At 43.0% G+C, this 15,514-nt stretch overlaps 2 protein-coding genes across 2 annotated transcripts in view; one reads left to right on the top strand and one right to left on the bottom strand.

The window, feature by feature from the left end:
- Positions 1–4,341, bottom strand: LOC139389323 (corrinoid adenosyltransferase MMAB-like). The gene is made up of 9 exons (XM_071135989.1): positions 4,026–4,341; positions 3,491–3,555; positions 3,312–3,405; positions 3,167–3,224; positions 3,006–3,078; positions 2,801–2,898; positions 913–977; positions 748–807; positions 1–652 (listed from the first exon to the last, which is right to left on the bottom strand). Exons 1-9 carry the CDS (start codon positions 4,130–4,132, stop codon positions 568–570), a joined length of 705 nt encoding a protein of 234 aa, XP_070992090.1. The 5' UTR covers positions 4,133–4,341; the 3' UTR covers positions 1–567.
- Positions 4,334–15,514, top strand: part of LOC139389322 (mevalonate kinase-like) — a 27,266-nt gene continuing 16,085 nt past the window's right edge. Inside the window, exon 1 of the mRNA XM_071135988.1 lies at positions 4,334–4,689. Within this exon, the coding sequence (XP_070992089.1) occupies positions 4,612–4,689 (78 nt within the window). The 5' untranslated portion in view covers positions 4,334–4,611. The remainder of the gene's footprint in view (positions 4,690–15,514) is intronic.

Below are 15,514 nucleotides of genomic sequence, written 5' to 3' on the forward strand. Positions count from 1 at the left end.
TGTGATGATGGAAGAAGTTTATTTACTGCAGCATCGGATGACAGCATAAGAGTTTGTAGAAATGCTAAACAAATATAGGTTTATGATCATTCAAAATGGAGTCTCATCTGTTTTCATTAGAAAAGTGTACTTTCTGATGCCGAGTGATAAAAGCTAGTCATCCAGTTCTCTGAAATACCTGATAAAGAAATTGTATTGAAAGCTTCTTGTGATACAACCTGTGCTTCATATACACAATACAGGATTATAACTTGTGCACGTCATTACAAAATCAAACCTCATTTTATTATTATCCTGTTCAAAAATGGTTGTTGCAACATTTTAAAAAGTACCGCATGGCAAAAGTAGTGTCCGTACGTTTAGATTTTGCCTCTAGCGAAGTCGAATTTGGATTCAAGTGTTTATTTGAAATCTAGGAAAAGTTCCATCACGAGATACAGTATTTAAACTTAGACCCATCAAACTGCCTTTCACATAAAACAATGCCGATGATTAATTCAACCTAGAAGCAGAACAAAGGTTGTTCCACAAAGGTCCCCGGTTTGATCTTTCACGTGTAGACATGTGTCACTCGGGTCTTTTGTAGATCGTCTCCTCGTTGCCTTCTTTCATGGCTGTGTACCTGGCCACTGTGAACAGGTAGTCGCTCAATCTATGGGAAGACGTGAGGTAAATGATTATCAACAAGAGTACACCACTTCCTTAAACGCATGATAATACATCTGCACATTTATACAAGGATAATACCTGTTCAAATATTTGGCAACATCAGGATCGGCCTCACCTGACCGCACAATAGGGGAAACACTGGAAAGATAAGACGAGTGTTATGGCTGTTTCTGGGGCTACGTTCAGGATCACAACGTTATACAGTGTTGGGTCTAAACAACCGTATGATTCGTTGGAACTCACCTGCGTTCTGCTCTGCGACACACTGTCCGTGCTATGTGGAGGGCCGCACTGCTCTTTCCTCCAGACTAACCGGACAGAGAAGTTAAGATAAAAACACATCAAACCAATATGCACAGACAATGTATTCACCCAAAAAGGGTCCTTATGAATAACACCAATATATACACAGTGCATTCAGAAAGTTCAGACCCCTCCACTTTTCCCACATTACAGCTATATTCTAAAATGAACATTTTTCCTCAATCTACACACAATACCCCATAATGATGAAGCAATTTTTTTGCAAATGTGTAAAAAAAGAAAAGAGAAAAAAAAGCATACCTTATTTACATAAGTATTCGGACCCTTTGCTATGAGACTCAAAATTGAGCTCAGGTGCACCCTGTTTCCATTGATCATCCTTGATGTTTCTTGGAGTCCACTTGTGGTAAACCCAATTGATTGAATATGATTTGGAAAGGGACACACGTCTATATAAGGTCCCACAGTTGACAGTGCACGTCAGAACAGAAACCAAGCCATGAGGTTGATGGAATTGTCCGTAGAGGGCCGAGACAGGATTACGTCGAGGCACAGATCTGGGGAAGGGTACCAAAAAAAATGTCTGCAGTATTGAAGGTCCCCAAGAGCACAGTGGCCTCCATCATTCTTAAATAGAAGAAGTTTGGAACCACAAAGACTCTTCCTAGAGCTGGTTGCCCGGCCAATCTGAACAATCGGGGGAGAAGGGCCTTGGTCAGGGAGGTGACCAAAAACCCTGACCGAGCTCCAGATTTCCTCTGTGGAGATGGGAGAACCTTCCAGAAGGACAACCATCTGCAGCACTCTACCAATCAGGCCTTTATGGTAGAGTGGCCAGACGGAAGCCACTCCTCAGCAAAAGGCACATGACCGCAAGCTTAGAGTTTGCCCAAAGGCACCTAAAGGACTAAGACCATGAGAAACAAGATTCTCTGGTCTGATGAAACCAAGTTTGAACTATTTGGCCTGAATGCCATCATCCCTACAGTGATGCATAGTGGTGGCAGAATCAAACTGTGGGGATGTTTTTCAGAGGCAGGGACTGGAAGACTAGTCAGGATCGAGGGAAATATGAACGGAGCACAGTACAGAGAGATCCTTGATGAAAACCTTCTCCAGGGCGCTCAGGACCTCAGACTGGGGCGAAGGTTCACCTTGCAACAGGACAACGACACTAAGCACACAGCCAAGACAACTCAGGAGTTGCTTCGGGACAAGTCTTAAATGTTCTTGAGTGGCCGAGCCAGAGCCCGGACTTAAACCCGATGAAAATATCTCTGGAGAGACCTGAAATAGTTGTGCAGCGACGCTCCCCATCACACCGATCTGCAGCTTAAGAGGATCTGCAGAGAAGAATGGGATAAACTCCCCAAATACCCGGTGTGCGAAGCTTGTAGCGTCACACTGAAGAAGACTCGAGGCTGTAATAGCTGCCAAAGGTGCTTCAACAAAGTACTGACTAAAGGATCTGAATACTTATGTAAATGTGATTTATTTTTATACATTTGCAAAAATGTCTAAACCTGTTTTTGCTTTGTCATTGTGGGGTATTGTGTGTAGATTAGAGAAAATATTTAATCAATTTTAGAATAAGGCTGTAAACTAACAAAATGAGGAAAAAAGTCAAGGGGTGTGAATACTTTCCGAATGCACTGTAGTACAAGTCCATACACATGCATTGAGTTGCTTTACACATGGATTCACAAATACAATTACAGTACCTTATCTGCCTCATGCTGTTTTACCTTGAACATATTGTCAGCTCATGTATTTGGAATATGAACCCCTAAGCCTCTCACAATTCCACATCACGTTTTAAATAACATTTCAGTTTTCTAAAAGATTCATCCAGTGTGTGAGTGCTTACAGGTAATATGAAGTTCGTCAGTGGTGGAAGCTTCTCCGTGAACTCATCAATCCAGCCTTCAAGGTCTGCCACTGGTTGGGAACTGAACTTAGTTTTTTCTGTTGGCAGGAGTGCGAGAGAGTATAATAAGGACAATGAGAAGACCATTGACTCGGGTAAGCTGTGTGGAATGATTCTTCAAAATGATTTACACTAAGTCATTTACTTATATGAATTTCTCGTGCAGATGACTGAGGTGTGGCAATGTTGGATCCCACATCTTGTAAGACACACTGAATCTGTGGGGTTAGAAGGGTAAACGTTGAGTGCAAGACAACATTCGTCATTACTCTCCATAAATGAACGGGGAAAAGTTACAACTCAGACCTTGTCCAGTTGATCTGTGAATGTATGGCCTTTGTCGATACAAAACTCCCTGGCCAAGCTGCAGAAGACAACACAAGACGGTGAATAAATTCAGTAAGGAGGAACAAAGCATAATACCCAATAGAAGGAATGGACATCACATTACCCTATCGCTGATGACAACTCATCTGTTGTTCCCAATGCTTCAAACACATGATCTTCCTTGGGTCTTCTCTCTCCAGTGTAAGTGCTAGAGAAACCTTTGGCAATGACAGGAAGACGATAAACAAAGCGTTCCTTGTTGAAATCACCATATGATGTGCAATAACTTGCTTGCATACTCACCTTTATCACCAGTTTTAGTGTATATTTTGGGGATCCTGCTTTCTCCATCAGTTTTGGAGGCATAACTTTACAGGAGAAAAATATAACCAAGAGCTTTATGCTAGCTTGGCTATCAGTGCAAGCAAGATCATTTCAGCTGTCTGTCTGTAGGCAATATTATTGGCTAGCATAGTTAGCCGTCATCTACAACAATTTCAGGTGTGTTTCTTATCCCATTCTCTTGCACTACCTGTGTAACTAGTGACACGTTACATGTGAAACATAGGAGGCTGATGGGAGGAGCTATAGGAGGACAGGCTCACTGTAATGGCTGTTATAGAATAAATGAAGGGTATCAAAACCTATGCAAACCACATGTTTGACTCCGTTCCATTTATCCAATTCCATCCATTAATGGAACCCGTCCTCCTATAGCTCTTCCCATCAGCCTCCACTGATGTGTAAGCTAACTGTGTCAAATAACTATGGCACATAGCTAGCTAGCTACCAAACAAGATAAAATATTTGTATAAGAAGCGATGGTCCATACAGCTACCTTCTTTCTGATCCAAATGATGTCTTTGTCCAAGTCACAGCTAAACATTTGCTAGTCCTTGTCAGGATACAACGTAGGTGAGATGGTTTGGTAATCATTGAAGCCATGTTTGCATAATATAAAAACGCGCGTTATGCCTCTTGTTTATCCCTGGTATCCGTATGTGCGTGGGATGGACAGCTTGTCGCACGACCAATGGCACGAGGGACAGAGTAGGATGTTGATTGGCTAGCAAAAGATCTGTACATCTCACCTCTAGCGCTGATTGGACATGAAGCAGAGCTATGGCTCGCTGGCTGCCTGCGTTGTGTTGACAGTTCACTGTCGCATGATGTTTCCACTATAATTACGGTAGCAAGCTATTTAAGTGGATACAGCTTCATACTGACGTTTTATCCCTTTTAAAAATACATCGGGATTGTGTATAGACGACCCCTCATCATTCGGAGTGGTTGACGTATCACTAATAATTGCCAGATAACGTTTTTCTGGCGAATTGTCTGGAGGCTAGCCAGCTAGTTACCTTGCTAACAACTAATAATTTACTTAACAAATTCGCTGTACCAAAACGTAGCCCGCTATCAGAATGCATATCAAGGAATGTATCATGTCTGCACCTGGGAAAGCTATCCTCCACGGAGAACACGCTGTCGTGCATGGCAAGGTAAGTATAGTAACGTTGGAGCGCAGTATAATCAGTGGACCACCTAGCTAGCGCCTGCCTTATTCCACACTTTGTGTTACAGCCTGAATTCAAAATTAAATCAATATAATTTCTCCCCCATCTACACACAATACTCCATAACGACGAGGTGAAAACATGTTTAGACGTTTTAGCAAATGTATTGAATGAAATAGAGATCTCATTTAAATAAGTATTCACACCCCTGAGTCAATACTTCGTAGAAGCACCTTTACAGCATTAAGTCGTCTTGAGTGTGTGTATAAACTTTGCATATCTGGATATGGGGATTTTTCCCCCATTTTTCCTGGCACATTTTCTCAACCTCTTTAGAGTGATGGGGAGTGGTGGTGAACAGCAATCTTCAAGTCTTTCCACATATTTTCAGTGAGATTCAAGTCTGGCCTTTGGCTGGGCCTCAAGGATTTTCACATTCTTGTTCTGAAGCCATTCCAGTCTTGCTTGGGGGAATTGTCCTGTTAGACTGGGGCAAATATGTACATTCCAAGGTAGTTTCCACTCAGAAGAAGTTTCTCATCAAGGATTTGTCTGTATTTGGCTCCAGACATTGTTCCCTCTAGCCTTACCAGTCTTCCAGTCCCTACCACTGAAAAGCATCCTCATAGCATGATGCTGCCACCACCGTGCTTCACGGTAGGGATGGTGTTAGATGGGCTTTGCATTCAGGTCAGAGTTACATTTTTATCTCATCAGACCAGAATCTTTTACCTTATTGCCCGGTCTTTCACATGCATTTCACATGCACTCTAGATGTGCTGTCATGCCTTTTTCTCAGGAGTGACTTCTGTCTGGCCATTCTCCCATAAAGCCTTTTATCATGTTCTCCCATCTCGGCCAAGGAACTCTGTAGTTCTCTGAGTCGGGTTCTTGGGCCTCCCTGATCAAAGGCCCTTTTTTTTTTTTTTAATTAAATTTATTTTACCCCATTTTCTCCCCAATTTCATGGTATCCAATTGTTGTAGTAGCTACTATCTTGTCTCATCGCTACAACTCCCGTACGGGCTCGGGAGAGACGAAGGTTGAAAGTCATGCGTCCTCCGATACACAACCCAACCAAGCCTTACAAGTCACTGCTTCTTAACACAGCACGCATCCAACCCGGAAGCCAGCCGCACCAATGCGGAGGAAACACCGTGCACCTGGCCACCTTGGTTAGCGCACACTGCGCCCAGCCCGCCACAGGAGTCGCTAACCCGGGCGACGCTAGGCCTCCCTAACCCGGGCGACGCTAGGCCAATTGTGCGTCGCCCCACGGACCTCCCGGTCGCGGCCGGTTACGACAGAGCCTGGGCGCGAACCCAGGGACTCTGATGGCGCTGCAGTACAGCGCCCTTAACCACTGCGCCACCCGGGAGGCCCTCAAAGTCCTTTTTGCCAGGTTGTTTGGTTGGATGGCCAGCTCTAGGCAGAGTCTGGGTAGTGTCATTTTTTAAATTTCCCAATGATGCAGAAATTATTGTATACCCTTTCCCAGATATGCCTCATCACAATTGTAAGTTGGACCCGTTCCGAAATGGACCTGAGGACAACTAGACCTAGTTGGATCCAGACCCGTTCCGATCCGAGTGAGGGAAGCAGTAGAATTGTTTTATTTTTTTATTAAAGGGAGAGGATGGAGGGAGAGATGTGCCGCTCTAACAGGCAGGGAGGGGCCGTACTGTGAGCGAGTGACACGGGGAGGAGAAAGCGAGAGATGAGACAGCAACCAACCAAGCTGACTCGCGCTATAGTAGGCTAATAGCTGCCATAGCTAGATTATTTATCATCGTATGATTACGTAGTATTGGTCTTGACTGGATCAAACCGTGAGAAGTTAGGTAGGTAGGCTAACTGAGGCTGCAGTGCATGCACTTTCTAATCCTAGTTACAAATAACTCCATTCAGAATATTAACTAGTAGCCTACCTGTTGGCTCTTGGTCATTGTAGCCTATCCTTCTCCTTTAACTTATAATTTTGTCATTTTCACTTCCATTGATTAGATATCTCCTTACTTTTGCAACACACAGAGCGAGGCTCTATGACTGTAGCCTATTGCCGCTTTGATGACTCATGGATTGGCCAACAACAAGCTACACGCTCCACTCTTGTAAAAAGCAAGAGCAGCAGCATAAATTATACCATTTCTCTCTTGCTCTCTACTGCAGCAGTCACGTTCAGATCCTTCCGGACAAGTCAGTCAAAATTACACATACCTTAGACCTGTGACGATCATATCAAATCCAACTCAGACCTGTGACATTATTTAGAAGTCTGGATCCGGATCGTCTCGGTCCAGGATCGGGTCTCGGGTATTCGCATACAGGTGGATTTGTGAAGAGCTTTACTCTACATCTCACTGCAGTTGGTTGCAATGACTGTGGGCGGAGTGTACCTCCCGACTACATCGAGTCGCTGTCAGTCGATATGGGGAAACAGTCGGTGGTTGTATTTGATTAACGGTTTATTTAAAAAATATAGATTTCAGCAAACAAAGCTGCACACCTACAGAGGACAAACATAGGTAGAATTAATATTTTTAGAAGTATCGACTGACAATGACTCAACGTAGTCAGAGATACAGTCCACACACTTGTCTACCACTCAACTCCATTGATGTGTTGTAACTACATCGCAGAGTTGAGAAACCCTCAGCTAGCCAGTGAAGTAGAATTATTTGCTAGAATCAACAAACACAATTTGAGCCTAAGGGTGTTTTCACACTTGGTCCCTTTGACAGTTTTTGTGAACTCAGTGCTGTTTGCTTACATTTTTGTGCAGTGTGAACACTCCAAAGAGACTCAGACCCCTCCAAAAGAGCCCCCGAAGCGAACCGAATGGAGACCATCAAGAGATGGTCTGAGTTCGGTTCGCTTTAATTCCTTAGTCCGGTTCCCTTTAAGGCAGCGTGAACGCAAAGCTCCCCAGGGTCTCTTGTCATTATTTCCGCACCATACACTAGACTACTGCAACACTGTTTCCCCTGCCATAAACCCTTACATTGGTGCCACAAAAGACAGAAGATGGTGATGTGCAATTTCGCGGGAAAAAATGTGTAGCCTTTTCTTCCTATAAATTGGTCATCGGTGGAATTATCAGCCAATACCGATATAGCGCTAAAAGGCCAATATCAGCCGATAATATTGATGAACCTATACATTGGTCGGGCTCTATGTAAAAAGACCCATGATCACCAACGTGAGGTTTCTAGGAGCATGTCAAATAAAAGCAAAGAGTTATTTAAAAAAGGCATTCTTGTCAAACAGTTGGAAAAGGATTCTTAGAAAACATCTACCAGAAAAAGTCTTAAAGGTTTTTGAAATACATAAACATAACTAATATCAACACTTATATTTAGTTTAGGATACTTTTTTCTGACACCGCCTAGTATATTAGTCCTGGATGGCAGTTAGCATAACAGGTGGTGGCGCAACCGGTCAGGATGCTCTTGATACTGCAGCTGTACAACTTTTTGAGGATCTGGGGACCCATCCCAAATCTTTTCAGTCTACTGAGGGTGATGTGGACACCAAGGAACTTGAAACTCTCAACCCGCTCCACTACAGCCCTGTCAACGTTAATGGGGGCCTGTTCGGCCCTCCTTTTCCTGTAGTCCACGAACAGCTCTTTTGTCTTGCTCACATTGAGGGAGAGGTTGTTGTCCTGGCTCCACAATGCCAGGTCTCTGACCTCCTACCTATAGGCTGTCTCATGGTTGTCGGTGATCAGGCCTACCACTGTTGTCATCAGCAAACTTAAGGATGGTGTTGGAGTTGTGTTTGGCCCTGAAGTTGTGGGTGAACAGGGAGTACAGGACTAAGCATGCACCCCTGAGGGGCCCCGGTGTTGAGGATCAGCGTGGCAGACGTGTTGTTGCCTACCCTTACCACCTGGGGGCAGCCCGTCAGGAAGTACAGGATCCAGTTGCAGAGGGAGGTGTTTAGTCTCCTTAGCTTAGTGAGGAGCTTTGTGGGCACTATGGTGTTGATCACTGAGCTGTAGTCAATGAACAGCATTCTCACATAGGTGTTCCTTTTGTCCAGGTGGGAAAGGTCAGTGTTGAGTGCGATTGAGATTGCGTCATCTGTGGATCTGTTGGAAATTGGAGTGGGTCTCAGGTTTCTGGGATGATGGTGTTGATGTGAGCCATGGCTAGCCCAGTGCTACGGGGCGGTAGTCATTTAGGCAGGTTACCTTTGCATTCTTTGGCACAGGGACTATGGTGGTCTGCTTGCAACATGTTGTTATTAGACTCGGTCAGGGAGAGGTTGAAAATGTCAGTGAAGACACTTGCCAGTTGGTCCGCGCATGCACTGAGTACATGCCCTGGTAATCCGTCTGGCCCCACGGCATTGTGAATGTTGACTTGTTTAAATGTCTTGCTCACATCGGCTACGGAGAGCGTGATCACACATTCGTCCGGAACAGCTGGTGCTCTCATGTGCTTTAGTGTTGCTTGCCTTGAAGCGAGCATAAAAGGTAAGCGTGCATAATTTCGCAGCTCGCGGCTGTGTTTCCCTTCGTAGTCCGTAAACCCTGCCACATCCGACGAGCGTCAGAGCCGGTGTAGTAGGATTCAACCTTTGTTCGGTATTGACGCTTTGCCTGTTTCATGGTTCGTCTGAGGGCATAGCGGGATTTCTTATAAGCATCCAGACTAGTGTCCCGCTCCTTGAAAGCTGCCGCTCTAGCTTTTAGCTCGGTGCAGATTATGCCTGTAATCCATGGCTTCTGGTTTGGATATGTACAGTACCAGTCAAAATTTAGGACACACCTACTCATTCCAGGGTTTTAATTTATTTTTACTATTTTCTACATTGTAGAATATTAGTGAAGACATCAAAACTATGAAATAACACATGGAATCATGTAGTAACCAATAGTGTTAAATATATTTTAGGAGATTTTTCACATTCTTGTTCTGAAGTAGCCACACTTTGCCTTGATGACCGCTTTACACACTCTTGGCATTCTCTCAGCCAGCTTCATGAGGTAGTCACCTGGAATGCATTTCAATTAACAGGTGTACCTTGTTAAGTTCATTGTCTCAAACACATTAAGAAATTCCAATCAGTTGTGTTGTGACAAGGTAGGGGTGGTATACAGAAGATAGTCTTTTACCAAATAGGGTAAATGTCAAGAACAGCTTAAATAAGCAGAAAAATGACAGTCCATCATTACTTTGACTGACCTTCATGTCTTAGTGCTGCATCAGATGACTTGGCCTCCACAATCCCCCGCCCTCAACCCAATGGAGATGGTTTGGGATGAGTCAGACTGCAGAGTGAAGGAGTAGTACGATTCTGACAGGATTTGTTTTTTTTCCCAAACTGCCCCCTGTAATTATTTTTTACACCCACGAAGCATCGTTACCCATCGTGCCACAAAAGCCGCGGCCCTTGCAGAGCAAGGGGAACAACTACTTTAAGGTCTCAGAGCGAGTGACGTCACCAATTGAAACGCTATTAGCGCACACCACCGCTAACTAGCTAGCCATTTCACGTCGGTTACACTTAGTCACACTGTTACTACTGCCTACACCTTTGCTAGCTAGCTTAGATTTCTACTGCATCAATGGATTCGCAGGAAATAGTAATGTTGTGCTGGGAGCTGTTTCAGACGATCAGGGCTGCCAACTTATTGCCGACTACATTTTGACACCTGAGCCAGAGAGTGTGTCCATCAGCGACTCCAGACAGCACAGACACCGAGTTAGACGAGCTCACCGACGTTGAGGCCAAGCCCCTTGAGGCAACCGAGGAAGACCACCCGTTAATGTTGGCTCTTTCAATTACGGTGCTTCAGTCGGTTTAGGGGTAATATGTCAGTGATTCTGGACAAGAAATTGAAAAGGTTCGAGTTCAGGTGCACTTGCAAGTCCAATGAAGGGAGGCCCTGCTATTTGCTTTTTACCCCCAAGGAGATGGTCGAGACGTGACCAGTTTTAATGAACTCACCAATGGTAAGTGCTTGCCATTCAACTATTAGTCAAGTTTAGTTTGCTGTGTGTGTGTGTGTGTGTGTGTGTGTGTGTGATGAGACAAATAGACTGACTAGCTAGCTAGCGTATTAAAGCCGAGAGCGAGACCTTAAAATATTTGCAGTAACTTATTCGACCTGTGCGTGTGTGGTGGGTGCTTATATTTGTCCTAAAGACAGGTTACATAAATGCATGAAATGGCCATCAATAACGTTATCAAATACCTTCATATCAATACTAGTAAAACTGTGTACAGTTTGTGTGTGTTCACGGATGCATTTGAATGAGTGCAGGTTGTGTAATTATTGATATTTGAAAATGTATTGGCCAAAATAGATGACAATGACTGAATGTTAAAGAATTATATATTGTTATCTTACTTTTCCAGAGAAAAAACAAGTAGCTTTTTCCAAGAACCTCTGCAAGAAAACGTTCAGCTCTAAAAGGAGCAAACATCAGAGGACATATTTCCTTGATGGCAAGCAAATCTGAAGAGAAACATTCAAGTTCCTACACTTAAGTTTTCTTTAGAGTAATACAACTTGGATGTTTTCTGTTATTATTGGAGCTGCAACAGTGGTAATGAGGTACTTCAGGAAGAATTAGTAGTAGGCTGTATCATGAATAGAAATAAGAACTCAGAATACATTGTTCCTTTCAGCACATAAAGGCATGTTTTAAGTCATTTATTTTCTGGTTTCAGAATTTCTACAAATAAGCTGACAGCAGTGATAAAGTTCTACAAGGAACGTGGTGTGGTTCCAAGGAAGAAGTAGTGTGGTGGTCGTCTCGCCAGCAAACAGGTGCTGTACTACGAGGACATTCAGCGAATCGTCCACTATGTCAACAACTTTGCCAATGTCCACGCGATGCCGCTCCCAGGATGGAACCCTGGATTTAAAAAGGGCAGACATCCGGGTGCTACCGACAATTTCAGACCAAGTCCTCTGTGTGGCACAAGTACAAAATATCGATACATGAACTTGGTGTCTTCCTGAATCTTGATACTTAGAATTGTATCAAACGTTCGTCAGCTCAAGCCAGCGGACCAGCGGCAAAGACTCCCACACAAATTGGATCCAAAAAAAAAGACGATCAGTCCTCACTCTCTCGGGACGTGTGTGGACATATTTTCTCTAACATTTCTCATTTTAGTTGCTGCTTAGAGAGCCCAGAGCTTACTCTGACCCCTTTTAGCTCTCATCTCCTCCATCCTCTTCCCTGTTTTAGCTCTTTTCAGATGTAGTTTACTCTGTGCTCGGGGACGTGTCAGACTGAAACAATTTGTTTGAGTCTAGCCTATACACATTCTGCGACACGTATTTTATAAAGAGATGTTATTTAACGCGCTAATCTGACATGGAAAAAGCAAGGGTCACAACCATGATATGTGCGAGGACTACATGGGATGTGCATGCATTTGTCTGCACATGCATGTGCACATGCGCCACGAACGCGTGCACACCACACGTAGTCCTCACACATGTTTCGAACATGTGCAGTATGAGTTTCTCTGTCACACATGTACATGTGTGAAAATAAGTGAATGTCAAGCCAATGTGTATCCCGTTGCTTGTATGTGTACAAACGTATACATGTGATCGTGTATGCATATTTGTGCACGACAACGATGCAGACGGACACTATGTCTGTATAGTTAGAGCAAGATGTAATTTTGTGTGTGTAAGAAGAACACGGACACGTCATGTCAATGGATTTCATGGTTTGGTGATGTTCCGCATGTAAATGGCACTAATGGAGGCTGCATAGGGGAGGACGGATCAAAATAATGGATGGAACAGAGTGAATGGAATGGCTTTAAACGCACAGAAACCATGTGTTTGATATGATTCCGCTCCAGCCATTACCTCGAGCCCATCCTCCCAAATGAAGGTGCCACCAACCTTCTGTGAATGGCACGTAACTCGCTTGATATTTGGAGTAGAGAGAGCTCATGTTGGTCTCATAAGGAAGCTAACATTCTCCTCTTTCCGGCACTGTATCCAACTCCATGTGTTTTGGGGTCAATGTGACTGATTATGATACAGAAAGTCGATTCCCACAAAAACTTTATTAATTCACTTAAAATTGGTCCCTCCCAAAGATGATCTATTGCCTCAGCGAACAGAATGTGTGAATGGGGCTCTGATGGGCAGCCTCCCTGTTCTCTCTTGGGCAGCCTCCCTGTTCTCTCTTGAACTATGCCATTACTGGTTAAAGAGACAGCTCACACGTTTATAAATTAAGCTCATTTCTATTTAAATGTTGTTGATCAGTCCAATGAAACAGGTTGCAAGTTGATTCATCTGTAGCCCCATGAAATCAGCCAAAACACGCTCCATAACTTAATGCATGCACACACTCCTGTTTGAATAGGCCTAGGCTACATCTTGATTTACCCAGTTTATCAATAAAGATTTACCATTCAAATTCACTGAACAGAAATATGAACACAAAAAGCGTATTTCTCTAAAATTGTTTGCACAAATGTGTTTACATCCCTGTTAGTGAGCATTTCTCATTTGCCAAGAAAATCTATCCACCTGACAGGTGTGGCATATCAATAAGCTGATTAAACAGCATGATCAATACAAAGGGGCACCTTGTGCTGGGGACAATAAAAGGCCACTTTAAAATGTGCAGTTTTTTTCACACAACATAATGCCACAGATGTCTCAAGTTTTGAGGAAGTGTGTAATTGGCATGCTGACTGCAGGAATGTCCACTAGAGCTGTTGCCAGAGAATGTAATGTTCTTTTCTCTACCATAAGCCGTCTCCGTCATTTTAGAGAATTTGGCAGTACGTCCAACCAGTCTCATAGCGTCTTGTGGGCGAGCGGTTTGCTGATGTCAACGTTGTGAACAGAGTGTCCCATGGTGGCGGTGGGGTTATAAAGTATGGCCAGGCATTTTATTGATGGCAATTTGAATGCAAAAATACTGTAACGAGATCCTGAGGCCCATTGTAGCCCCATTTTTTTTTTAAAGGTATCTGTGTCTAAAAGATGCATATCTGTATTCCCAGTCATGTGAAATCAATAGATTAGGACCTAATGAATTTATTTCAATTGACTGATTTCCTCATATGAACTAACTCCGTAAAATCAATTAAAATGTTGCGTTTATATTTTTGTTCATAATAAATGGATACTATTATGTTATGTAGTTAGATTGATTTTATGATTGATTCACTAATGGCTGCCTCTGAAAAATGTTGACGTAAAAAAAGTGTCATTTAATGATATTGAACTCAAAAGAAGCTCAACAATTGAACAGAGCGTTAGCTGAGTTTGTCTGGATCTTTCTGTGACTTTGGTTTCTTTTTTTTTTGCCTTGGTATTGTGTTTTTTAATTGTTTTTTAGTATTGTGATACTAAACCTTAACCTGGTTTCTAAGTCAAAATTCTGGTATCGTGACAGTAAAGAAAAGTAGAGTTCAGTACAGTGCACAGTAGATTTATAACTAAACCAAGATAGACCAGTACCTGTCATTTCCAGTGGGAACAAACGATTCCAAGTGGGCAGAACAAGCAAGGAGGTGGGCAGAGTCAAGCATGCGCTAGCGTGATCCTATTGGCGCGTTTTAGCACACATCTGCATATTTCCGTTAGGGAACGCCTACTCCGAAGTGCACGTGTGCAATATCTCAATTCACCTTTGCACTCGTTCTACACAGCACGATTTTTTTTAAAACCGAAAGTCTACAGAACTTAGTCCAAACTGTTCATAACATATTCTAGTTTTGTGAACAGAGAACTGTATTGAGAGCAAATGTTAGATCAATAAGAAAATGTAGGCCAAAATCCATCTCGTTCCATCTTCTCCCCCTGCCTGTCAGTGGAAATGTCAAGCTGATGCTTCCACATTTATACACTACCTGTCAAAAGTTTTAGAACACCTAGTCATTTAAGGGTTTTTCTTTATTTTACTATTTTCTACATGTTCTACATTGTAGAATAATATACATCAAACTATGAAATAACACATGGAATCATGTACAATGCATTTCAATTAACAGGTGTGCCTTAAATTAATGTGTGGAATTTCTTTCCTTAATGCGTTTGAGCCAATCAGTTGTTGTGACAAGGTAGGGGTGGTATACAGAAGATAGCCCTATTTGGTAAAAGACCAAGTCCATATTATGGCAAGAACAGCTCAAATAAACAAAGAGAAACGACAGTCCATCATTAATTTAAGACGTGTTATTTCATAGTGTTGTTGTCTGCACTATTATTTTATATTATGTAGAAAATAGTAAAATATTGAAAAACTCTTGAATGACTGACTAGGTGTTATAAAACTTTTGACCGGGTAGTGTACATTCAGTGAAATATCTGTTTCGTTGTTCAATCTGTGGTAGGGATGTGACAAGTGTACCATTTTGTTCAAGTTTAAACCATAAGAAAAATCCTAAAATGACGTGATTGAGATATGATCCTGCGTTTTGACCGCTAGTTGGCAATGCAGTTTAATCTACTGAAGTCCTGGATACCTACCTACCAGACTGCACTCTTACTGCTGTCCCCCACACACTCGGCAACAATGGTAGTTAATGCCGTTTTAGGTTTCCTGCTGGGTGCCTCCTCCATGTTCTCATATGTCAGTACATGGGCTGTGTGATGGCTCGTTTCAGTGATGCATGACAGCTTGTTCATAGATGTCCAACAATCTGCTGTTAACGCCACGCATGGTGTTTGAGAGCGCGCGCTTTTTACTTGCAGAGCAATCATACAATTTCTCCATCCGGGCTGTCACGTTTTTTTTCGGCATCTTCCGTCTGGTTATAGATATGCCATTCGGACATTGAAGCCGTCATCCTCTACCATTGA

The sequence above is a fragment of the Oncorhynchus clarkii genome, chromosome 30, assembly GCF_045791955.1.
Source record: "Oncorhynchus clarkii lewisi isolate Uvic-CL-2024 chromosome 30, UVic_Ocla_1.0, whole genome shotgun sequence".
Classification (NCBI taxonomy): Eukaryota; Metazoa; Chordata; class Actinopteri; order Salmoniformes; family Salmonidae; genus Oncorhynchus; species Oncorhynchus clarkii.